This window comes from Barbus barbus (genome assembly GCF_936440315.1).
Source record: "Barbus barbus genome assembly, chromosome: 5".
Classification (NCBI taxonomy): domain Eukaryota; kingdom Metazoa; phylum Chordata; class Actinopteri; order Cypriniformes; family Cyprinidae; genus Barbus; species Barbus barbus.
This window is the reverse complement of record NC_136733.1, coordinates 12,363,034-12,388,491: the sequence shown is the minus strand read 5'-3', so window position 1 is coordinate 12,388,491 and position 25,458 is coordinate 12,363,034. Positions and strand designations below refer to the sequence as shown.

Genomic DNA, 25,458 nt, shown 5'->3' with positions numbered 1-25,458 from the left:
ACCTGCTTCAACACACATATCGGTAGTTTTCAAACCAACCTAAAGGACTGTTTGTCATTTATTTATTAATGTATATTATTCATGTCCTTTTTTTTTATTTTGCAGAAAAAGTGAGATGTGCTTTCCTTATACCACGAACCATTGGCTAAACGTCTGATGCACATGGCACACAAAAGTGGAAACATTTCAAGAGTTTTGAAGTCTTCATCGGATTGGTTGAATTATACAGGATTTCCGGGAGACGTGTGTGTCGCGTTCTTTAACGTTCCACCTGAAAACAAATATACCGTGACGCCGAACTCCTCACGAAAGAAGAGAGCCATCATGTATACAACTGTGATGACGAGCGCTTATCAGGATCAACTAACCGCTGGATTTTTAAAAGTATGTGAAATATTTAAAGTTTGTGGCATAGAATCTGTAAAATACGTCCGAGAGTTTTACAGGTGTGTTATTATGGTGACATTTCCACGCCCCGAAACGTGACGCTGAACGAAATGAACTGTGATTGGTTGTTTGACATGTCGGTCAAACGCCCTCATGGGCGGGCCTTGGCCAATGAAAGCTGCCATGGATTCCAGACCTTAAGCCGTCAGTCTGAAGCTCTGGCTACGCGAGACTGTGCTTTCCCTAATGTGGACACAAGATCCCTGAGAGAGGCTGCTCACAACAAATTATCAAATGAGCGAAAGCTTAATTGTGAGATGTTAATGTTTGAATACTGTGAATTTGCATTTTCATGCTTTGTTTAATTGTGCCTTATATTGTTTTATTGTGTCATATACCCTAGTTTGTAGGGTACAGAGATGATGTTGTTACACATGGTGAATAAATGTTGAAATGTAATATAGCAGATGTAGTATGGTGTGTCACTTTTTTGTAATTGTAACATTTTTAAGATTATGACAAGTAGTAATACCACAGGTTTATGACAGAAAAACTATGGTTTTCTTGCAGGAATATCGTAGCAAATTAAGTGTTATCATAAAAAACCCTGCAAAATTATTACAGGAATACCACAAAAAAATATAACAAAAGGACCACAGGACTATTACAGGAAAGCCAGGTATTACTGCAGAAATATGACAGTAGTACCACAGGAATATCACAAATATATGACATACAGTAGGCTACAACAAAAATGCTGTGGTAAAGCGTCCCAAAAAACAACACAATACCACATATTTACCACACGATTTTTGTGTAGTACTTTTAATGTTTTACCACATGTAATACCGCAGGTAGGAGTGGGAAAGAAATTAAATATTTGATTTAGTTTTTGAATAAAACGGGACTAATAACATGAAAAATAAGATGCTGCACATGGGAAGTAACTAGCTCCAGAAGATGGCAGCAATGCAACACCAAGGATGCAAGTATCCATTAAAACCCAAAGAAGAAGAAGAATCACATGACAGTGGAACATCTGGTGTAAACAAATTATTTCCGTTATCATGGAAGCAATAGTTGGTGAGGTTGTAGCCCCAGAGGATCTGGAGGTAATTTGTGGTATTTTCCCATGTCTGTTTGATATGATTCCTTCCTAAATAAATAAAGGAAACATCATGTGCGAAAACTTGGTGCGATTACAGTCAACATTTGCCAAATACTCTCTCAAATTAATTGTTTGTATGTGGGTGCTTAGAGCTTTTTATTCGCCCTGATGATCAGTTGAAAGTGAGTCTTTGTCGTGGATACGTGTTCAACATTGTATTATTCTGATTTTCAGAAATTCGAGAAGAAATACAAGGCAGAGGTATCAAAGGGTTCTGTGTCTAAAGACACGCAGTTCGAGTATGCGTGGTGTCTGGTCAGGAGCAAACACCCGGAGGACATCAAAAAGGGAATAGTACTGCTCGATGGTAACCGAATACTAAAACGCTCTAGTTTTAACCCATTTCAAACATTTAGCAACATTGCTGACAGCAATCAGAAGCCCAACAAAAGTAAATTTATTTGGGAAAAGAAAATAAATCACTTTTTAAATCATTTTTAACCTCTGTTATCTTCTGTTAACTTTCTGTTATCTCTCTTTCGATCAATTATTTTGTTGTCTAAAGCCCAATTAGGACGGTAATTGTTTCTCAGGGGGACGTAAATTATTTTCTCCATATAACGTTACAGGGGTAAGTTAATTGGTGATATAATTGCCGTCCGAATCCAGGACGTCTGTGTTTTTCTCTCACCACCCTCGTAAAAATCCCCGGCCAAATTGCTGTTTTTTGACAAACACCAAGGTTGTGTGGTAATTTAATTGCCGTCCGAATCCACATCTCTGAGTTTAGGAGAAGAAATCGATTTAAAAAATCAGCTTTTAAACCCTTTTTGAACACTCCCGAACACCGTACGGTAGCTGTTGTACTTCGGTGTAATTTGCATACATATTTATGAAATGCTGGAAAGTATTTAAAAGAGTAATATAACTGCTCCACCACAGGAGTGAGAGCAGAAAGAGAAGAAATGCACGTAAACATTCTAAATGGGTCTTTATTATGGCAGCGGCAAGTATGCAATACAATTTTAAAATGTGTATTATAAATATCGCGTATAATTATATACAACTAACGTTAGTGCGTATTTTCCTATTTTTAAACAGGAGATTTAAATAAATGATAAATAGGATTATACATTATAAAATATTCTTGGAATAATAAGAATATATTTTACATAAGTATTTTAAAATACATTTTACACAATAATAAGAATACATTTGTAAATAAAATTAATTTATACAATCATGTGACTGGCCACGTGAGCAGCGTGATCCCGGGTTTGCAGGATCACAGAACTCACTCCTCCACTGTGAATAAATCACCATCATGAGTTTTATAACTGAGGTGATATGTACATTTATTTTTACACACGTCCATATGAGAAACAATTACCGTCCGAATCGGGCTTAAGAGCAATTGAGGTAACAAAACGAAAACCTCACTGCAGAACATCTGAACTCTTGATTTTATTAGATGAAGTCAAAGGAGATGCAATATGCAAACTCAGTTAAACAATAAATCTTTTTAATAGGTTAAGAAATCTTGATAATGAAGCTTCCAGTGCAAACACACTGTATACAAGACACATAATAATACAATTAAAGAATAAAAATGTGAAAAAGTATGTTAACAGTTAGAATAAATCAGAATATGCATATTTACAGTATTATGGATAATATGAATAAATGTGAGTGGATTTTCAAGATATTGCACTAGTTTGTTGTGGCCAGGTTAAGCGGAGTCTGTGATGATTTTTCCCATCCCCTTCCTCGCTCTGGAAGAGTACAGGTCCTGGAGGGTGAACGGAAGCACCAATAATCATCTCAGCAGTCCAGAAAGTTATTGAAGTGAATAGAATGGACTCTTTGACTTTTCTTTTAGATTTTTCTCTTTGAGGTCATCACTGGGTCAGGTTGAATTTCTTCAATTGAATGTTTCTTACAGAAGCACCCTCAAGTTACACCATGTCTGTTCTTTGTTATATGGACAACTAGTGTTTTATATAAACTTTATGTATTTGTATCCTTTCAGTCAGTTGCGAGTAAATTGCTTTCTAGTCTTGTCTACTCCATTAGTAACAGTGGAGTGTATTGATGTGCTATTAAGTTGCTAAAACTTGTGTATGTTTCATAAAATTGTTGGCCTTCAGTAATGAGAGTTTTAAAAGCAAAAACATTGTGATTATATGGCTTTCATGGAATGGTTTTCTGTTGAAATGAGTGCTCTTTACTTTGAGTTCAGAGTATTGAAGTGTCCACATGAAAATCACAAGGTGCAACTGAGTCACCACTGTGAAACATTTTGTACATGGTAAATCTAAGTATAATAATACCATGTGAAATGGTGTTGCCATTCAGCAAGAAGATAGTTTTTATTGTTTAAATTGATGTCATAATGAGTGGTGTAAACAGCTTCCTGTCCATACCATACTTGTTCAATTTCCAATTCTTTCAGCTATCCAATGAGCTATCTAATCACATTAGTAGATTAAACATTACTCAAAGCATGGGCTTATTTTGCAACTTCACAGTAGTTAAATGTCACAGCTATTGTTATCTGGATTCTAGATGACAAATGTACTTTCTTGTCTTATCTGATAGGAGGGACAATAAGAAGGTCATAAATGTTATTGTTTGATTCATGTGGAGGCAGACTGTCTTTAGTTGAACTGAAGTCCATGAGTTTGAAGCAAAGTGAACAGTGTTACTGCAGTGACACATTCATAGTTCACTATCTTGTTGAGTCATTTGTATTCACCCCCAGGTAAAGTGAAATAGAAATTGTGGGCACAATGAATAGGGCAGGGGGTAAATAGGCCTGACAAAGATATTTTGACCATGAAAATGAAAAGATTAAGGGTGTAAACATTTTCCCCACCTCAGCTGCCTGAGCTCTTGTTAAATTAAACAACTTAGTATATGTATGTCAAGTCGGAATTTGAACCTGGATCCCATTACATTTCACATTAAAGCTTTACCACTAAACTATAGTTGGGTCAGCGATGTGACACATTTGTTTTGCCAGAATCTATTAATTCATTCAAAAATACATGAAATGTAAAAATTCTGTGACTTTAATTTCTAATTTTTTTATATATAAATATATTTAACTGGAAACAGGTAGCTATATTAAAAGAGAGCACCCCTGCAGACCCTCTGGACTGTTTCAAGGTCAAAAAGTCTCTTAAAATATCAGATATTCTTACATTTATAACAGGTCATGGTTAGTTGAACTTGAAACTTATTGATATTTATGAAATAATTCATGACTGTGAACAATATATTTTAAAAAGGCTTTGAAAATAATGGTCAAGACGTGTATACTCATGTATTCAAGGTGTAAGGAAAATATCTCGCTACTTGGTGGCTACACCATTTGACATTGTAGCCTTGATAATGGTAAAACTATATGATACTACATTTCTAAGAAAGGTACATAAGTTTTTAACACTATTTTTAGATTTTTATTTTATTTTTTTGTGTTTTCATAATGGTTCACATAAGGGAAAAGGGAAAGGAAAGTGGTGTGTGGCGAAGTATGGTGACCCATACTCTGAATTTGTGCTCTGCATTTAGCCCATCCAAGTGTACACACAGTAGTGAACAAACACCCAGAGCAGTGGGCAGCCAATGCTGCGGCGCCCGCAGAGCAGTTGGGGGTTCGGTGCCTTGCTCAAGGGTCTCACCTCAGTCATGGTATTGAGGGTGGAGAGAGTGTTGGTTATTCACTCCCCCACCTACAATCCCTGCCGGACCTGAGACTCAAACCCACGACCTTCAAGTTACAAGTCCAACTGTCTATCCATTAGGCCACGACTGCCCCTGAATCATGCAAGGAAGAGAAAAATTATCTAAAAATTCAATGCTCTTGAAGTGCATCAGAATTCTGTTTAAATGTAACATTTACGATCCCCATAATTTTGTCTTGTTAATAATTCTAAATATGGAAATGCTTTATCTTTCACCAGAGCTTATCCATAAGGACACCAAGGATGACCAGCGGGATTATTTGTTTTACCTGGCTGTTGCCAACTATAAGATCAAGGTTGTTGTCAGAGCTTTTCATATGTTTATGTAGTAAACTCATATTGGAATGATTTTGCTATTCTCATTCTCCTCATTTACATTAATTCCAGGAATATGAGAGAGCTCTGAAATACATCAGGACTTTACTGAGGAATGAACCAGGAAATTCTCAAGCTGCGGAACTGGAGAAATTCATTGATAAAGCTATGAAGAAAGGTGAGCATTGATATTGCTTAAGTGTCAATGTTTTGTATAATGGAAGTCAGTTTCTTCATTCAAGAGTATAGTAATAATGGTAGCACAGTTGTTTCTCATGTACATACTATGTACTTATTATAGTCATTACAATAACTATATGGTACTAATCCTGAACCTACTCCTAAACCTAACTCTACCCCATGTATTTACCCTATATTAACATAACTTTTTAGGTAAACTGTAAGTACACTGTAAATACATGTAAGTGCACTTAAAGCAATTTATTTATATAGCACATTTCACACACAATGGTAATTCAAAGTGTTTTACATAAAATGAATTAAAGCTGCAGTCTGTAACTTTTTTTTTTGTTTGTTTAAAAATGATCCAAAATCCATTTTTGAGCAAGTACATAACCAGCCAGTGTTCAAAACTATCTCCTTACCTTAGCCCGATTCACAACGGTAAGATTATAATAATGTTTTCTAATTTGAGTGCCCCGTCATTATGTCACGTCCGTAAACATAAAGAAGGAGTCCCAGCTAGTAGGCTATATCGCGCGTGATGCTGCAGGCGGCGGATCATTAATGGCCTTTTCTCACAGCAGATGGAATGATTAAATTTATCATTTTGATGGCGGATTGTAATCCAGAAAGGATTATGTATTTATGACTGAAATTCGATTATTTTCCAGTTTTAATTGTGCATCTGATTACAGATAGTCTACGTGAGATTACACAAGTTTTGTATTTTAAAGGGGACATCAGATGCAAATTCACTTTTACATGGTGTTTGAACATAAATGTGTGTTGGCAGTGTATGTACCAACAAAAATACTCCCAGTGCTTTTTTTTTTTTTTTTTTAAATCCCCAAAAATAATTAGCACTTCCTCTGATCAAGCCATTGTCACATTCTGGCCAGATGTACATCACACAGGCTAAGGCCCCGCCTACGATTGTTGACTGACACTGCCGTTTTAGCACAGACCTGCCCTGAGTGAGCTGTAAACAGTCTGCCAATGTTTCAAGGCCGAAGCAGGGGTAGACAAGATTGTCTCCTAAGCGACTGAGGTGTTTTGTTGTTGGATGTAATAATGAACATCGCTGTCGTCATTTACTCCCGAAATCTGAGACTCAGTGGATTACCTTTGTTTTTGAAGGGAATGTGCCCCCCGATCTATCTACAGGCGCTGGTCATAAAATTAGAATATCATGAAAAAGTTTATTTATTTCAGTAATACCATTCAAAAAGTGAAACTTGTATATTAGATTCATTCATTACACACAGACTGATATATTTCAAATGTTTATTTCCTTTAATTTTGATGATTATAACTGACAACAAATGAAAGTCCAAAGTTCAGTATCTCAGAAAATTAGAATATCAATTAAGACCAATGCAAAAAAAAATATTTTTAGAAATGTTGGCCAACTGAAAAGTATGAACATGAAAAGTATGAGCATGTACAGCACTCAATATTTAGTTGGGGCTCCTTTGGCCTGGATTACTGCAGCAATGCGGCGTGGCATGGAGTCGATCAGTCTGTGGCACTGCTCAGGTGTTATGAGAGCCCATGTTGCTCTGATAGTGGCCTTCAGCTCTTCTGAATTGTTGGGTGTGGCGTATTGCATCTTCCTCTTCACAATACCCCATAGGTTTTCTATGGGGTTAAGGTCAGGCGAGTTTGCTGGCCAATCAAGAACAGGGATACCATGGTCCTTAAACCAGGTACTGGTAGCTTTGGCAGTGTGTGCAGGTGCCAAGTCCTGTTGGAGAATGAAATCTGCATCTCCATAAAGTTGGTCAGCAGCAGGAAGCATGAAGTGCTCTAAAACTTCCTTGTAGACGGCTGCGTTGACCTTGGACCTCAGAAAATACAATGGACCAACACCAGCAGATGACATGGCACCCCAAACCATCAATGACTGTGGAAACTTTACACTGGACCTCAAGCAACGTGGATTATGTGCCTCTCCTCTCTTCCTCCAGACTCTGGGACCTTGATTTCCAAGGGAAATGCAAAATTTACTTTCATCAGAGAACATAACTTTGGACCACTCAACAGCAGTCCAGTCCTTTTTGTCTTTGGCCCAGGCAAGACGCTTCTGACGCTGTCTCTTGTTCAAGAGTGGCTTGACACAAGGAATGCGACAGCTGAAACCCATGTCGTGCATACGTCTGTGCGTGGTGGTTCTTGAAGCACTGACTCCAGCTGCAGTCCACTCTTTGTGAATCTCCCCCACATTTTTGAATGGGTTTTGTTTCACAATCCTCTCCAGGGTGCGGTTATCCCTATTGCTTGTACACTTTTTTCTACCACATCTTGTCCTTCCCTTCGCCTCTCTATTAATGTGCTTGGACACAGAGCTCTGTGAACAGCCAGCCTCTTTAGCAATGACCTTTTGTGTCTTGCCCTCCTTGTGCAAGGTGTCAATGGTCGTCTTTTGAACATCTGTCAAGTCAGCAGTCTTCCCCATGATTGTGTAGCCTACAGAACTAGACTGAGAGACCATTTAAAGGCTTTTGCAGGTGTTTTGAGTTAATTAGCTGATTAGAGTGTGGCACCAGGTGTCTTCAATATTGAACATTTTCACAATATTCTAATTTTCTGAGATACTGAATTTGGGACTTTCATTAGTTGTCAGTTATAATCATCAAAATTAAAGGAAATAAACATTTGAAATATATCAGTCTGTGTGTAATGAATGAATCTAATATACAAGTTTCACTTTTTGAATGGTATTACTGAAATAAATCAACTTTTTCATGATATTCTAATTTTATGACCAGCACCTGTATGTTCGCGCGAATCATTCGTGATCCAGCTTCGCCTACAGAAGAAGTGAGTATAAGGGTTTTTAATTAATCTTTGCAAATCGCCTTTCCTATTAATGTGCTAGTTAGCGAGTTCCGTGGCTAAAGTTTACAGCCTCAGAGAACGGCTCGTCACCCCACAGAAGATAGGGTAAACAGTAGCTCATTAGCATTTAAAGGGACATGCACCGAAACGGGTCACTGTGAACAGAGCTGTTTTTGACAAGGTAAAAAGGGTGTTGTTTTACACTGCCATTGAGACATTTTTACCAAAGTATGTTTATAGACTTTTCATTAAGAATCATATTAATTTTCATTAAAGAATCATATCAACTTGTGGAAAATGGGCACCTGATGTCCCCTTTAAAGAGAACCAGTTCTAAGGAAGAATAATTTTCTGTTTAGGTTAAAAGAGTTTCTTCATATGAAATTCGAATGGTTTGACAATTAGAGATTAGACTGTACAGAAATTGAAATCTACATGTAACGCTAATACTACATACACGTAGTCACGTAATGCTGATGTGTTAACATTAACAATTTAAAAAACATATAACAATGATAATAATTTGCACGGTTTGATGTGAAATGGGCTAAGCGATCGTTAGATTTAATCACCATTGGTAGCGTGAATTATTGTAATGCTTTTTTTCCTCTGTTCGTCAGAACAAAAGTGGCAGACACATTATGTTCACACTTGGTGTCTTTATTGAAGCTGCCAGCGTCTTTTTTACATTATAATCCTATGGCGTAAACTGTTTTCAAAAAAGTCCTGAGTGCTTTTTAAAATGCCACTGCCGGCGTCTTTTTTTTTTGCAGCTCAGAGCGTCTTTTCAAATTGAAAAAAGTTCAACTTTTCTGAAAAAAACACCCTACGTCAAGCGTCTTTTTAACAGCTGACCAATGACAAGCGAGTGGCGAGTCGTTTCCATAACAACAAACAGTCAGATCATACTAGTTTAGGAGCACAAGGAGTTGTATGAAATGAGTGCAAAACTCTATCTAGTCTATAATATGCCACAAACCGTGCATCATCCAACCGAAGCTCCTGGACTAAACTGTTACCCTCCCCGTTAACTTCAAAAGCCAACATTTCTGCTGCACGCAGCGCTATGCTACCGTTGCAACTGTTGTTATAGCAACAAAAGACGCCCTCAGCTGCTATTTGTAACCAAAACGCTGCCAGCTTTTTATTTGTCTAAAAAAGCGCTCTTGTCAACTTTTTCTTGACAAAAAAGACACCAAGTGTGAACACACCCTTACTTGTTCAAATGACATTATCGAGTGAAAATTGTTATTTGGGTCATACTTCCAAGACGTAGGCTATAATCTGTGATTCCGAAGTACAGTAAATATCCACACCAGTGCGGTGACTGACAGCCACACATCAAAACAGTAGCTGTGCTGACGCACAACCCACGCAAAGAAAATTCTGGCTCTTCCGTTCAGAAGGCGATAGAGAGGCCATATTAAGTGTTGCATTTTTCCCCATTCAAAACTATACAAGTGACACGTCTTTGGTATTCTATAGTCTTTGTTTGTATGCTGTTCTGTTCTGATCTCCATAGGAACCCATGTTAAAACAGGGTAAAAAAAAATTGTTTTTAAAAAAAAATTGTTGAATACTGCTAAAAATAATATTGAACTCCACAATTAGCAGGAGCTGTATGTAGGATATGAGCGTCCATCTGTTTTCAATGTAATTAACCCCCAATCATTAAACTTTGATAGAGAGGTAAGACTCTGACTAAAGTCATTTGTGACACTTAGAGCCATGTGCCTTTTTTTCTTAATCATTTTCATAGGTTTAACGTCACATTATAGGTCTTGAAAAATACACTAATTTGACTTGAATCTCCAAGGACCAGAAATGAAAAGCATAATAGTCGGACGAATGAGTCGGGTGAGATATTCACGTGCAGTAAAAACGTGTATAGGTCAGGGTTTTTTCAACCTGTCCTGGAGGCCCACAGCACTGCACATTTTACATGTCTCCCTCATTTGACATGCATACCCAATTCAGCTGATAAATTGATGAGGGACAGAAAATGTGCAGTGCTGGGCGGCCTCCTGGACAAGGTTTAAAAACCCCTGGTATAGGACATATAAATCCTGTATATGAAAAATCTTCACATGCATCACGATTAAACGGAATTTGCATTTAACATCCTTCTCATTGTTTTGTTTTCTAGATGGGCTGGTTGGAATGGCAATTGTTGGTGGCATTGGCCTGGGTTTGGCTGGATTGGCTGGTCTGATTGGTTTAGCTGTGGCTAAGAAATCTGCATAAGAGGATGAGCCGAGCAAAATCATAATGCTTTACATATGAGAAAAGTATTAAGCCCTCTTTTGGGTTTGAAGTCATCATGACACTGACAGAGAACCCATTAACTAGCTGATGCCTTGCTAACTTTTCCTCCAGGTAAAGACAGTGCTTTTTAAAAGTCAGAAAAATCTCACACTTAAAGCAAAAAAGAGCCGCACCTGTTCACATTGCTCTTATGACAAAAAAGAAGGAACTCCCAGAATATCTTTTTTTGTGTCATGAAGTGTAAAAAAAAAAAAAAAAAAAAAAGGGATTTAATGATCTTAAAACATATAGCATTTAATTATTCTTTGTATTTGCAATTGTTTTGTCTTGTTTATTCTTTGTAATTGTACAAATGTCCTGTACCTCACTGAACATGAAAAAATATAGGTATGCATCAGCAGCTGTAATGAAAAATTTATTGTTTAATTTATAAAAAATTAAACAATCTATAAAAACTATAAAAAAGTTTTTTTTTTTTTTTTACTTACCACCCCGTTAGGATGAGCATTTTTGTCTTGTGTACCCCTCCTTAAATATTACAAGAACTCCCTTAGTATATTTAAGTCAAAACCCAAACAAGTTGCTTTTTATTTGAACAGATTCTAAGGCAATTTGGAATAGTTTTTCTTTCAGATGTTATAACCAGATTCTTCTAGTAGACAAAACCTTTTAGTTAAAAGCCTGCTATTTCTAAGTTGGAATCTGACTGATATAAAATCTTTTGGTTCGAAAACATTTGAATACAAAGTGTTTTGATTGTTTCACTAAGGTCCAACCCATCCCCCACAAAAAAGAGTTTTCCTCGCTGTGATCTGTGTTGCACTGAGCATATCTGATTGTATTTGTTTATGTTTTATTTAAACCTTTTTCAAAAGTGATTTTTGTCTACTTTAAACATGCTGCAAATAAAACTACATTTTATTAATGTAAACTTCATTGTGCTTTCATTTTTTTTTTTAAGTGGAGGAGTATATGGAAATAATATTAATTTGGCAGTAAAAGAGGTGCTGGGTGAATTACATACTTAAATTAATATTATGGGTTAAAGGTTTGTTCAGATTATAGTATTCTAATTAGCTTTTTGCACAAGTTTTGAAAAGCTGCTATAAGAAAGCTAATGTAGTAAACAATTTAATAGGTGAGAATAGTCACCCAGGAAATGTATATCTCTTTTCAGGAAGGAAATCTGAGATGAGAGTAAAGTAATAAAGTCTTATTACTGTGGCTTTGCCAAGTCATCTTGAATGTGTGGCATCATCAATGCTGGGTAAAACTCAATAAAAACTTTGTCATTGTCAGGCAGCTCACACTAGCTGCAACTGTGGTGCATCAAACACCATGCTATTCCCTCAGCCCCTCAGATTCACATACAAGATTTCTCAGTGCCGATAGTTCAATTTATATGTATCTTGAAAGGATTTATTCAGGCAGCTTGAGACTTTTTGAACATATCCTTTCCTTCCTACCATAGCTGTCCACTCCTCCTTTGTTGAAGTTAAAGTTCACATTGTCAGGGAGCATTTATTGTGGTGTGACCAAAGCTTATAGCCATCCAGTTATTTATTTATTAAGTATATGTGAAATCTAGGTGAAAGTAGGTTTGTACTTGTCTGCCTTAGCCAAAACTCTGGTCTTATGTGAGATTACGTTTAACAGGTAACACGGATAGACAAACAGCCTATATATCTTGGAACGTTATGCGCAACAGACAATAGATTGATCTTCAGCCACTCGGAACACCTTGGAAAAGAAGAAGATCCAGAGATATGAAAGACATATTACAAATTATTGCACTTCTCTTGGGTTTTTTGGCATGTGGGTCTGCTGTATTATCATTACATAATCACTCCTGGAAAGTGTCTACAGATGATGATAGTGTCATCATTACCACCAGCATCTTTGAGAACCTCTGGATGTCCTGTGCAGCTGACTCCACCAGTAATTTCAATTGTTGGAATTTTCCGTCCATGCTCGCTTTACCAGGTAAAACACATGATAACTGTATAATTAACTGTAATAATGATAATAGTACTATCATTATACTACTCCTATTGCTAGTATTACTTATAATTTTTTTTGAGTTACAGCTAAAATGTGATTCAGGTTTCTTTATGTTAAAAACAAAAAGAAAAGGTGGTTTATGAACAAAAAGTTAGTATTCTATTGAAAACAATTGAATATTACGGAGATTATGTTTGGTACAGCACATCTGGGAGTGTAATATTGTGTAATACAGTTCTATAAACAAGTAATTAATACTGAGTAACTTACCTTTAAGACAAAAACTGGCCAGTTAGTTTTATATTCTTCACGAATGAAAACAGCAATAAAATAAAAAAATGGTGCTTTGCCTGTTATCAAGCACTGCACAGACTGAAAACAATCTTAGAACGGCATTTATGAGTGGAGCAAAATGACAGAGTTTTAAATTTCCCACTCAAAGTTTTCTGTATTTGCTCAGCATAGCTCCACTCTGGGGTTTCTATTTCTCACTCCCAGCTTACTCTTAAAAATAAAGGTGCTTAAAAGTTTCTTCACAGCCTTGCCATAGAAGAACCATTTTTGGTTCCACAAAGAACCATTCAGTCAAAGGTTCTTTAAAGAACCATCTTTTTCTTACCTTTTTATAAACTGAAGAAGCACCTTTATTTTTAAAAGTGTAATTGTGTGAGAAACGCTCTCGGTTACTCACATAACCTCGGTTCCCTGAGATGAGGGAACGAGACATTGCTATGGGAAATACATTTTCCTCGAATGCTACTGAAGCCTTATTGAATCACGCCAGTGAAACTGGCCAATGGCGTTCAAGCGCGCAAAATGTGAGCGGGAATCCCACTCTATATAAGGCAGTGCTTGTACGTCATCCATTCAGAATCTTTGACTGAAGCAACTTGGCATTCTAAGATCCTGAGCTAGGTGACACGGCAATAAGAGCAATGTCTCGTTCCCTCATCTCAGGGAACCGAGGTTAGGTGAGTAACCGAGAGTGTTCCCTATCAATTCGGTCACTCTACATTTCTATCGGAACGTATAAAATCCCACCGTGTCACAGCGATTGAGCCTGGCTCGACTAAGTATGTCAAGTTTCACATTCGGAGCCGTAATGAGAGCGGCAATGATATTGGTGCTCTTGGTAAACACAGCTCAGGTCTACAGGACCTAGTCGAAACCATGTAAAAGTCAGGGGGGCACGGCAACTAGACAATGCCGCGTCTCAATAGGGGTGGAGTTAACTCCGGTGAAACAGAGAATGTGAAATGGGAGCAACTTCGGCGCTTTCACATATACATTAGTTGAAATTGTTTCATTTCAAAGAAATCATGTGTTATGATGCAACGGCCGTACCGGTGCTCAATAAGCAGAGTATGATGGTGATCAATTCCTAAAAGACGTGATGAACTATGTCATAACAATGTGATAAACTGATAGGGACAGCATTGAATTGGTGTTGCGTCAATACGGGGTGTATACGACCTAGACGAAACCACTGAGGCACATCTCAGATCATAACTGAGGCTGAGTAGGTGCGTGACAATACATGTGAGGCAAGTGACGACACATCTAGGTTATAAAACCTTGCGAAAGTGCTGGGTGATGACCAGCCTGCCGCCATACAAATGTCCTGAATAGAAATGCCATTTGCCCAGGCCCACGAGGACATGAGTCCGCGGGTTGAATTGGCCTGAACCCCTATAGGACATTCCACGGCCTTAGAGCTATAAGCCAATGATCCAGTGTGACTGCCTTTGCTTGGACACAGGCAGTCCTTTTGTGCATCCTCCAAAACATACAAATAGCTCAGAGAGTCTGAACTGTCTAGAACGCTCGATATAAGTGCACACCGCACGTACAGGGCACAGCAGGAATGTTTTAAGAGGCTCCGTCCCGGCCGATGTTTCGGGGAGGAAAGCAGATAATGTTATGACCTGAGTCGAAAGCACTTTAGGCACATAACCTTTTCTAGGCTTCAAGATGAGTCTACAATCACCTGGCCCGAATTCAATACACGAGTCGTCAATTTAAAGCACCTGCAGGTCCCCAACTTGCTTAACAGAGGCCAGCAGGAGCGCTGTCTTGAGAGAGAGCGCTCGCTGATTGTATGGGCTCGAACGGGGGTCCCGTGAGAGCGTCAAGCACAAGTGCCAAGTCCCAAGTGAGCAGAGTAGAAGGGCGAGGAGGCTTCAGCTTTCTTGCTCCTTTTAAAAATCATATGATCAGGTCGTTTCTGCCGATTGGGTGATTTTCGACGTGCACGTGAAAGGGTGTTGTAGCGGCCACATACACTTTCAATGTGGATGGCATATGACCGCTATCAATTCGCTCTTGAAGGAAGGCAAGAATTATTGGTATTGGGCAGTTGATTGGGTCCTCGCCCCGCGATACGCACCAACTTGAAAAAACTCTCCATTTATGTGCATAAAGACGCCTCGTGGAAGGACCCCTAGCCTCAGAGATACTGTTTAATACTCTCTGAGGAAGTGCATCTGTTATTGGCAAGCTCTGTCGAGCAGCCAGACATGAAGGCTCCATGACTCTGGATTTGTGTGCCATATCGTTCCTTGTGCTTGAGAGAGGAGGTCTCTCTTCAGTGGGATAGTCCACGGGGGGGCTACCAGCATCTCCGCCAGTTCTGGGAACCACGGCTGATTGGGCCATTTCGGTGCCACTAACAGAACAGATTCCTTTTCCTCTCTGATTTTATAAAGGACGAGAGGCAGAAGTTTCACTGGAGGAAAGGCATACTTGCGGACTTTCAGCCAGCTGTGAGCTAGTGCATCCATTCCCAGGGGAGAGTGTGTCAGTGAATAAAACAACAGGCAGTGAGTGTTCTCCACTGATGCGAAGCGATCCACCTCCGCTCTACCGAATACACTCTAAATCATATTGACTGTCAAAGGGTGTAATCTCCACTCCCCGTGGTTTACCCCACCCCTCGATAGTAAATCAGCGCTGTTGTTCAGGCGTCCGGGGACATGTACTGCCCGGATGGAGAGGAGGTGTCGATCTGCCCACAGAAGGAGGTCTCTCACCAGCCGCAGCAGTGGTCACGAGTTCACACCACCTTGGTGATTTATAAACGCTACCACTGTAATGCTGTCCGTCCTGATGAGAACGTGAAGGTGAAAAATGTCTGGGAGAAACCACTCGAGTGCTAGGTGTACAGCACGGAGCTCCAGACAGTTTATGTGCCACGACTTCTCCGTTTCTGACCATGTCCCGATTGCTCGTCTGCCATCGCATACGGCTCCCCAGCCCGTGCTCGATGCATCTGTCGTAACATTCTTTCTCCTGATCACTTGGCCAATAAGAACACCCCGCCGATACAGAGTCATATTGCGCCAAGGGGTCAGCATATGCAAGTAGTCGCACATCACTTTGATGAGCAAGGTGCCCGTGCGCCATGTGTTCTGTGGCACCCGGCTCTTTAGCCAGAGCTGAAGCGGTCGCATATGTAGGAGCCCTAGTTTGCACACTGTCAAGGCAGCAGCCATCTGGCCGAGCATCCTCTGAAAGCATTTTAGCAGGGAAGAACTCCCTAATTTGAAGACTGCGAGAGAGCTGATCAGTTTTTGTGAGCGCACCTCCGACAGACGCGCTCGCATATTGATTGAGTTCAGCTCCACTCCTAAAAAGGAGATGTTCTGGCTCGGTACCAGCATGTTCTTTTGCATATTTACAGTCAGCCCTAAGCTCTGAATATGAGCGAGGGGTCTGAACTTGTCACTGAGCAGCGCGCTCTCTGATTGGGCTAAGACTAGCCAGTCGTCGAGATAGTTCAGGATAGTTTCGCATTCCGCTCTGCTTCAGAGGAGAGAGAGCAGCGTCCATGCATTTCGTAAGCGTACGAGGGGCCAGACATAAGCCGAAGGGCAGGACCGTGAGTTGGTATGCTATCCCCTCAAATGCTAATCTCAGGAAGCGCCTGTGGCGGGGGCTACCTGAATGTGAAAATAAGCATCCCTTAAATCCACGGAGATAAACCAATCTCCCGGTCTGATGTGTGAGAGGATTTGTCTCAGCGTAATCATTTTGAACGAGCGCTATGAAAGCGAGCGATTCAGCAGTCTCAGGTCCAAGATTGGGCAGAGTCCGCCGTTTTTCTTTGGCACCAGAAAATAACGACTGTAGAAGCCGCTCTCGCGGTCTGTGAGGGGCAGTGCCTGTACAGCACACTTTGCGAGAAGATTGTATATTTCCTCTCGCAGAACTGATGCATTCCGCTCCCGTACAGTGGACATTAAGACACGTTGAAAACGGGCAATCTGCAGAAGAACTGAAGCGTGTAGCCGTTCTTTATTGATTTTATAACCCACTCTGATACCCCTGGCAGTGCCTGCCACGCTTCTGTGAACTGTGACAGCAGGCAAGGCGGACTGCACACCGTGAGGGAAAACTTGCCGTTGGGGGGCGGGGAGTTTAATACCACACGAGTGTGAGAGTGAGTGATAGGGGAGAGGGGAGTGAGAGGAGGAAAATTGCTCTGATATTGAGGTGAGTTTTGTGTGTTTTTCGACTTAATTGCACTGCATAGTGGAACAGTCAAAATACAAATATGACAATTGCTCTCGCCACCCGCAACAGGCAGGGGGGCGTGGCGAGCATACACAGCGCAGCGAGCGGACTTCTTCAGTGGCTCGTCTTCGGCGCTGTGTACAGTTTTCCTCCTCCAAGAGACAGCATCAGGAACGCGGCTTTGGTTCCGGTGCCGGTGGCTTGCCGTTTTTGTCAGGGCGGTGTCTCTGGCCCTTTGAGCCCTAATGGCGCTTCGGCCACGGTTGTCTTGATCTCACCGCCGGCTCATGTTCGCACCGAACAGCAGCAGAAGAAGCGTGCGGACTTCCGGCTTTAGCAAGAAGGGGCTAATGGCCTTCGACTGCTTCTGCACTTCAACGAAACGCTCTGTGAACGTCTCCACCGCCGCTCCGAAGAGACCTGAGGGATTCACGGGAGCATCCAGAAGGGCCGTTTTCTTGGGAGTCCTTTAGCTCAGTCAGAGTAAGCCACAGGTGACGATCTAGCACCACAAGATTCCCCATATTGCGGCCAATCGCTCGAGCTGTCACCTTTGTCGCTCTGAATTTCCCGAAACCTTCTTAACGCTACGTCGTTCTTAAGTTGTACCTTAAGCTGTACCTTATCGTTAATACTTGTTTCCTGAAACATTGTTAGTTAAGTATATCTTCAGTAAGTCATACTTTCGTAAGGTTGGTACGGACCACTCTTAGCTATACCTTATCGCTGTTTACAGTTCACAGTTCATCACATCTCAGTCTATATTTATATTATTCTGAAGTTTTAATACACCCAGTGCAGAATTAGGCTAACTGAAGTGTTTTCATGCAAATAATTAAACTGTCGGTAGACTAATGGTTGTTAGCTATTTTTATTCTATTATTAATGGTTTTGCTAAATCAAAGATGGCACCGTCTGCGGAACCATTTAGTGTATGTGCACTAAAAAAAATACTACTAATAATTATAATCTTGGCCACGGCTGCTCCCCGGGCGCCGCAGCATAAAAATGGCTGCCCACTGCTCCGGGTGTGTGTTCACGGTGTGTGTGTGTTCACTGCTGTGTGTGTGCACTTTGGATGGGATAAATGCAGAACACGAATTCGGTATGGGTCACCATACTTGGCCGTATGTCACGTCACTTTCACTTTCACAATTATTTAAAGTATATGTCCATTATATTATTTTCAATACACAGAGTCGCTTGTAATTATATTTTTAGGGGCGGACATCCCTCAGATAGGGGGGGATTTACGCCTATGGCATCAGAGCGCCTTTGTTTTCTCTAGCTCCATGATCACTTGGAGCGTGTTCCCTATCAATTCGGTCACTCTACATTGCTTTGGGAAATACCCTTTCCTCAAGTACAAAGCCTTATTGAATCACGCCAGTGAAACTGGCCAATGACGTTCAAGCATGCGAAATATGAGCCGGAATTCCACTCTTGTGGCAGTGCTTGTACGTAATCCATTCAGAATCTTTTCCTTCAGTCAACCTTCTACGAGAAGCAAGAAGCCTATCATCAAGACTACTCACCGTGATCTACACGCTGCAGTGGATATTCTCTTCCCCTGCTGTGTTCCAGTGAGCTTCGGAAACAAGGATGACTCACGATTGCCTCTCCTGTGCGGAGCCAATCGAATCTTCTGATCTGTCAGGATCAGGTGACAAGCCCGCGCCGGCTCAGTGCCCAGGTCCCCTTCCAGTGCGCTTCATGACTGCTGATCTCCGCCCCCCCCCTCACACTCAACGTCTTTCGGTGCCATGGAGGGCCCTGAAGAGGAGGATGATGCCATTTCGATGGCAGCGTCTGCGAGAGAGGAGTGGTCTAACAGCCCGCTGGATTACACTGCGACCCACGGCAGTGACGCGGGGGACCTCCATCACAGTGATGTCGAGCTCATAAGCGTACTGTCCAAGGTAGCTGATGAGCTCGGTTTGGAGTGGGCGCCTCCTCCCGAGCCGGCCAGAAGCCGTCTGGACGAGTGGTACCTCCAGGCGGATCGCGGCCGAAAGGACACCCCGCGGAGACCCGGCCCCTTTTTCCCTGAGGTTTCTATCTGGGCTGCATTTCCCGAAAACCCTGTCTCTTAGCACTCTACAAAGACTCTAAAGGTATGCCTTAACTAAAGGTGTACCTGTTCTAGGCGTGTTGCCCGAACTATACCTTAGGAGGCTGCTTAAGGTATACCTTCTTACGTGCAACGTTACCAGGTGCTGTCCATGGTGCTGGATTGTTTGATATCGATGGCTCGAGAGGGAATTATTCACTCTATTCACGGGCTGCTTCAGTGCGTTATGTGAGAAAGTGGTGTTCTTTATAAAAGAACTGTTGATTTTAAATAAAGACACGGAACTCTTTGCTTTTAGAACGCAACAAATTTGTGTTTAAGTTTTACTTTCGCTTTGCAACATGCTTCATGTCAGGGAAGAAAACCAAGAATGAAAAATATATTAAGTAAAATATATTCCACCGCACCACATAAAATACTAGCAGAAAAAACCTACATGGGACACTGCTTAATAATTTACCAGCTTTTAACAAAATAAAAAAAAACATAGGTCCTCACTGGGGATCTGTCTCTGAGACTCATCTAGGTGTCCTGGTCTCCGCTGACGTCCAGGACTGTAGAGGTCGTCTCTGGGTGCTGATCCACCATCTGATCTGGATACAAATTGGATCTGGTGACTGCAGTGACCATCTGATCTGGATACGGACCGGATCGGGTGGCGACGGTGATCTCAGACCGCCGCGCAATTTCCCCATTGATTCTGCGTCGCGATCTGCTCTGATCAGCTGGAAGTTAGCCAGATGTAGCACGCTGTCCTGTATGTCGCCATTCAGCCAAGTTTCCGTGAAACACAGAGCAGCAGAGTTAGAAAAATCCCTGTTTGTCCGGGAGAGCAGAAGGAGTTTGTCCGTTTTGTTGGGTAGAGTGCGGAGATTCGCCAGATGGATGCTAGGCAACGCAGTTCAAAATCCGTCCTGACGAAGCTTCACAAGCACACAGCTCCGCCAACTACAATGTACAGCAAAACGTCCGAATAATCAAAATCCGGTAAAAGATTTTGTGGTGTGTTCTGCCGAATGTTCAGCAGGTCATCCCTGGTAAAACTGATCGTGTTTGAGAAAAAAAAACAGGAAAAACAAACAAAAACAATATAAACAGTACAAACACTGAAGAGCAAAGCACTGTAGCTACCATCTGCGGCGCCATCTTAGATCACAATTTTTTTTTTTTATTGTAAACTGTATACATATCAACCGCTCACACTTCGACACATTACTGTCACAGACAGTCACATGACCAAAATGAACAGAGGAGCGACATGTACTGGGCTATAAGTCATTAAAGGGATAGTCATTAAAGGGACAGTTCACCCAAAAATTTAAATTCTGTCATTAATTACTCACCCTCAGTGTTGTGGAGTAACTAGTTACATGTAACGGAATTACGTAATTTAATTACAAAATAAATGTAATTGTAATTCGTTACAGTTCAATTACAGTTACATTTGAAAATGTTAATGATTACAAAGGGGGTTACTTCTGAATTTTTTCACATACACACACACACACACACACACACATACAGATTTAATTGACTTCCTTTATAAATTGCATTGACCTATAGTGCCATTTTGGAGAGCATCACATACATAAACAACGTATGCTGTTCTGTGTCTACAGCACCGTATGCGTATATGTATCTGTGTACATATGTTGCATCCGTTGTTTACGTGATGCTCTCCAAAATGGCGCTATAGGGTGACATGGAGGAGATGAATTGTTGAATAAAGTCATTATTTTAGTTTTCTTTGCACACAAAAAGTATTCTCGTAGCTTTATAACATTAAGGTTGAACCACTGATATCACATAGATTATTTTAACGATGCCCTTGCTACGTTTCTTAGTCTTGATCGTGTAAAGGATCCTTGCTGTCTATGGGAGGGTCAGAGAACTCTCAGAATTCATCAAAAATATCTTAATTTGTGTTCCGAAAATGAACGGAGGTCTTACAGGTTTGGAACGACATGGGGGTGAGTAATTAATGACAGAATTTTAAGTTTTGGGTGAACTATCCCTTTAAGTCATTCAACATTTAATGCCAACATTTAATGTAAAACAGGACAAAGTAATCAATGTTAATACATGACCCTGGACCACAAAACCAGTCTTAAGTCGCTGGGGTATATTTGTAGCAGTAGCCAAAAATACCTTGTATGGGTCAAAATTATCAATTTGTTTTATGCCAAAAATCATTAGGATATTAAGTAAAGATCATGTTCCATGAAGATATTTTGTAAATCTTTTACCGTAAATACATCAGAACTTCATTTTTGATTAGTAATATGCATTGCTAAGAACTTCATTTGGACAACTTTATAGACGATTTTCTCAATATTTAGATTTTTTTGCACCCTCAGATTCCAGATTTTCAAATAGTTGTATCTCGGCCACCAAAAATTGACACTTAAGACTGGTTTTGTGGTCCATGGTCACATATATTGTCCTATTCTAACAAACCATACATCAATGGAAAGCTTATTTATTCAGCTTTCATGTGATGTATAAATCAAAGTTTTGTGGTCCAGGTTCACATATAAGTTTATTTCTTTTCTTTTCTTTTTTATTTAGCGGAATGAAATAGATTAACAGCTGAATGAAACATAGATTAACACAGACAACTCGATGTAATGACCTACACAAAAGCTGATAGCAGTGACAAATATGTACACACATACAGGAGATGAAAAAGAGAGGAAAAAAACAAACAAAAAATAAAAAAAACAAACAAAGGAACAAATAACAAGCACATATGCTATAGATGTATGGATGCGATCATTTAAACAGGTACAGAAGTAAGTGAATAGTTTCATGAATTGTAATAGTAATTAATATTATTAATCAAATTTCCTTGTGTTATTTTGGCGAAAGATTAAATTTACAGTGTGCCATGAACAACCTTTAATGCAGGAACAGCTCTAATTTCATAGTCATTATGTAGATGGCAACCGATCAAGCATTCAATGATAGCACTGACAGATGATGGCCTACTTTTAAGATTGTAGGACAAACCTTAAGGTTTAAACCTTAAACCGTCAAGACAAACTTTAGGTTGCTTGAGAAAGCCCAGCTTGAAAGTTTAAAGCAGTTGTAAAAGCCTGAAGTTAGAAAATGTATATAGATTCAATAGATGTTGATAACATGTTTCTAGCATGATTAGCCTGTTACTAGCATATTGCTGCCGTGATTAGCATGTTACTAGCATGACTAGCAAGTGAGTAGCATGTCGTTAGCATGTTTCTGGCATGACTAGCATGTTACTAGTAAGTTGCTAGCATGATTAGCAAGTGACTAGCATGTTGCTAGCATGATTAGCGAGTGACTAGTGTGTTGCCAGCATGACTAACAAATGACTAGCATGTCACTACCATCATTAGCATGTTACTAACATATTGCTAGCATGACTAGAAAATGACTAGTGTTACGATCTCTCCTCTAAATCGTCACCACACACCACAGCCAATTATTAAATATATTTATTACTCCGTGTAGGATAGAACAACATAGAATGTAAGTATAAATGGTAATAAGTGTGACAGCAGGTACGTGCAAATGTGTAATATATATAAAAGACAACAGTCCAACCATTCAGACCACGGAACCTCCGAAAACAACCATCCCGACGAAGATGGATCAAAAGGCGTCGGTGATCTCCCGTATCCCTCACATCTCATCAGTTCTTCGATAGCCTCTTGACATGAGACCCAAAATACAGCGCAACCAAAAACAGGTTCCAAAACCCGCACCAGCTCAGGCCTTCCTCTCGCTCCCATCTCTGTCCCAGTCTTTTATAGAGTGCCAGGATTACATTCAGGTGTGCAACCACTCCATTCAGCCAATCACCTGCAACTCAGAAATAGCCGGTTACTCACTAGAACCGTCACACTAACATGTCGCTAGCATGATTAGCATGTTACTAGCATGTTTCTAGCATGACTAGCAAATGATTAGCATGTCGCAAGCATGTTTCTAGCATAATTAGCAAGTGACTAGCATGTTGCTAGCATGTTTTAGCAGGATTAACAAGTGACTAGCCTGTTGCTAACATGATTAGCAAGTGACTAGCATGTCGTTAGCATGTTTCTAGCATGATTAGCATGTGACTAGCATATTACTAGCATGATTAGCACGTGACTAGCATGATCTTAGCATGATTAACATGTTATTAGCATGTTAACATGATTAGCAAGTTACTAGCATTATTAGCATATTATTAGCATGATTAACAAGTTACTAGCATGCTGTTAGCATGAATAGCCAATTACCAGCATGATTCTAGCATGATTGGCATGTTAACAGCATGTTGCTAGCCTGTTTCTAGCATGAATAGCAAGTTACTAGCATTATATATATATACTAGCTAGATAGATTAGAAATATTAGAAACATTAGATAGAGTGGAAGTTTAAATGAGTTTGAATTGATTAGAAGTCGTGCATAGAAGGGAAGCTTGATTGAGTCTAATGGAATTCAGTTTGTTTACATTTGAATTTTGACAGTTGGAGTTTGAATAGTCTTGGCTCATCTGAACATTCCGTCAATGTAAGTCTATGGTACTTTTATGATTTTTAATATTCAGTTTTATGAAAACTATAAAGGCCAATTCACACTACAGACAAACGCCAACAAACTACTCTGTTGGAGTTTGTTGAATCAGTGTGTTACCCCTGTTGGCATTGGTTGCTGTTGGTCGGAGTTTGTTTTCACCCGACTGAACATATAGATATAGAGTTGGTTGGTGTCTGTTGGTGGCATGTATAAATAGCCACAATAAAAGGCCACTCTAAAATGTGCAGTTTTATCACACAGCACAATGCCACAGATGTCGCAAGTTTTGAGGGAGCGTGCAATTGGCATGCTGACTGCAGGAATGTCCACCAGAGCTGTTGCCCGTGAATTGAATGTTCATTTCTCTCCGTGTCCAAAGGCGTTTCAGAGAATTTGGCAGTACATCCAACCGGCCTCACAACCGCAGACCACGTGTAACCACACCAGCCCAGGACCTCCACATCCAGCATCTTCACCTCCAAGATAGTCTGAGACCAGCCACCCGGACAGCTGCTGCAACAATCGGTTTGCATAATCAAAGAATTTCTGCACAAACTGTCAGAAACTGTCTCAGGGAAGCTCATCTGCATGCTTGTCGTCCTCATCTGGGTCTTGACCTGACTGTAGTTCGTCATCGTAACTGACTTGAGTGGGCAAATGCTCACATTCGATGGTGTCTGGCAGTTTGGAGACGTGTTCTCTTCATGGATGAATCCTGGTTTTCACTGTACAGGGCAGATGGCAGACAGCGTGTATGGCGTTGTGTGGGTGAGCGGTTTGCTGATGTCAACGTTGTGGATCGAGTGGCCAGGGGCGTGTCTACGTGGTGGCCAGGGGTGGCACTGGCCCCCCCTGAAATTTGCCTGGCCACCCCAGGTGCCCCCCCTACCAGATGTCTTGCGATAGGCTTGTTTTTAATTTCTAACTGCATCTGGCGTATCTTGGCATGTGTAGGCAGCTGCCTAGGGCCGCTTTCTTCTCTTCTTTATTAATTTTAGGCATTTTAGCGTGATCTAAATGACAAATGTCGAGAGCGCATAATGTTACGCGATCATGTAATGCGCGAGCACGAATCTCTCCACTCGCAAGCGGATTTCCTTCACTCGCACAAAACCGGACGTGTGCTTTTAAATCTACATTGTTCTTTTATGAATTGGCTCGGGTCTCACTCAGATATTGTGTGTATGCTCAAACGTTATCCTCGCATCACTGAAGACCAGAAAAGCTTTTTTTTCTAATTCAAGTGAGTAGGCTTTTCTCACTAAATGGAAGCAAGCTGAATATAGTTAGCCTTCTCTAGTTATTAATTTTATTAATAGTTATTTTAGTTAAGTGCTTAAATTGTAAATATGCATTTATTAAATTATTTTATGTAGTACATTTGTATTTTGTTGTTTTTGTATATAGTTATAGAAGCAAATCAACCAGGTTCCAGAAATAATCACTAAGGCTGCTTCTGAAATAAGTGTGGGTGCTCTCTTGAGCGAA

General features: G+C 40.4%; 2 protein-coding genes across 2 annotated transcripts in view; both read left to right on the top strand.

Annotated features, from left to right (window-relative positions):
* The first annotated feature begins 1,401 nt into the window (after positions 1-1,401).
* On the top strand, positions 1,402-11,771 carry LOC306870230 (mitochondrial fission 1 protein-like). Its single transcript, XM_079417376.1, has 5 exons — positions 1,402-1,499; positions 1,730-1,862; positions 5,461-5,537; positions 5,629-5,734; positions 10,724-11,771. The coding sequence occupies exons 1-5, from the start codon at positions 1,455-1,457 to the stop codon at positions 10,819-10,821; spliced, it is 459 nt and encodes a 152-aa protein (XP_079273502.1). The 5' UTR covers positions 1,402-1,454; the 3' UTR covers positions 10,822-11,771.
* An 837-nt stretch (positions 11,772-12,608) lies between these two features.
* LOC306870232 (claudin-15-like) overlaps positions 12,609-25,458 on the top strand; it is a gene marked incomplete at both ends in the record, with an annotated part of 28,305 nt that continues 15,455 nt past the window's right edge. The window contains one exon of the mRNA XM_079417378.1: positions 12,609-12,825. Within this exon, the coding sequence (XP_079273504.1) occupies positions 12,609-12,825 (217 nt within the window). The remainder of the gene's footprint in view (positions 12,826-25,458) is intronic.

What these genes read in the sequence shown, in the direction of transcription:
- LOC306870230 (XM_079417376.1), top strand. Translation starts at nt 1,455, where the DNA reads ATGGAAGCAATAGTTGGTGAGGTTGTAGCCCCAGAGGATCTGGAG. An exon ending in TAGCCCCAGAGGATCTGGAG is followed by an intron (nt 1,500 to 1,729) that starts GTAATTTGTGGT and finishes TCTGATTTTCAG; the next exon opens with AAATTCGAGAAGAAATACAA. An exon ending in TTGCCAACTATAAGATCAAG is followed by an intron (nt 5,538 to 5,628) that starts GTTGTTGTCAGA and finishes CATTAATTCCAG; the next exon opens with GAATATGAGAGAGCTCTGAA.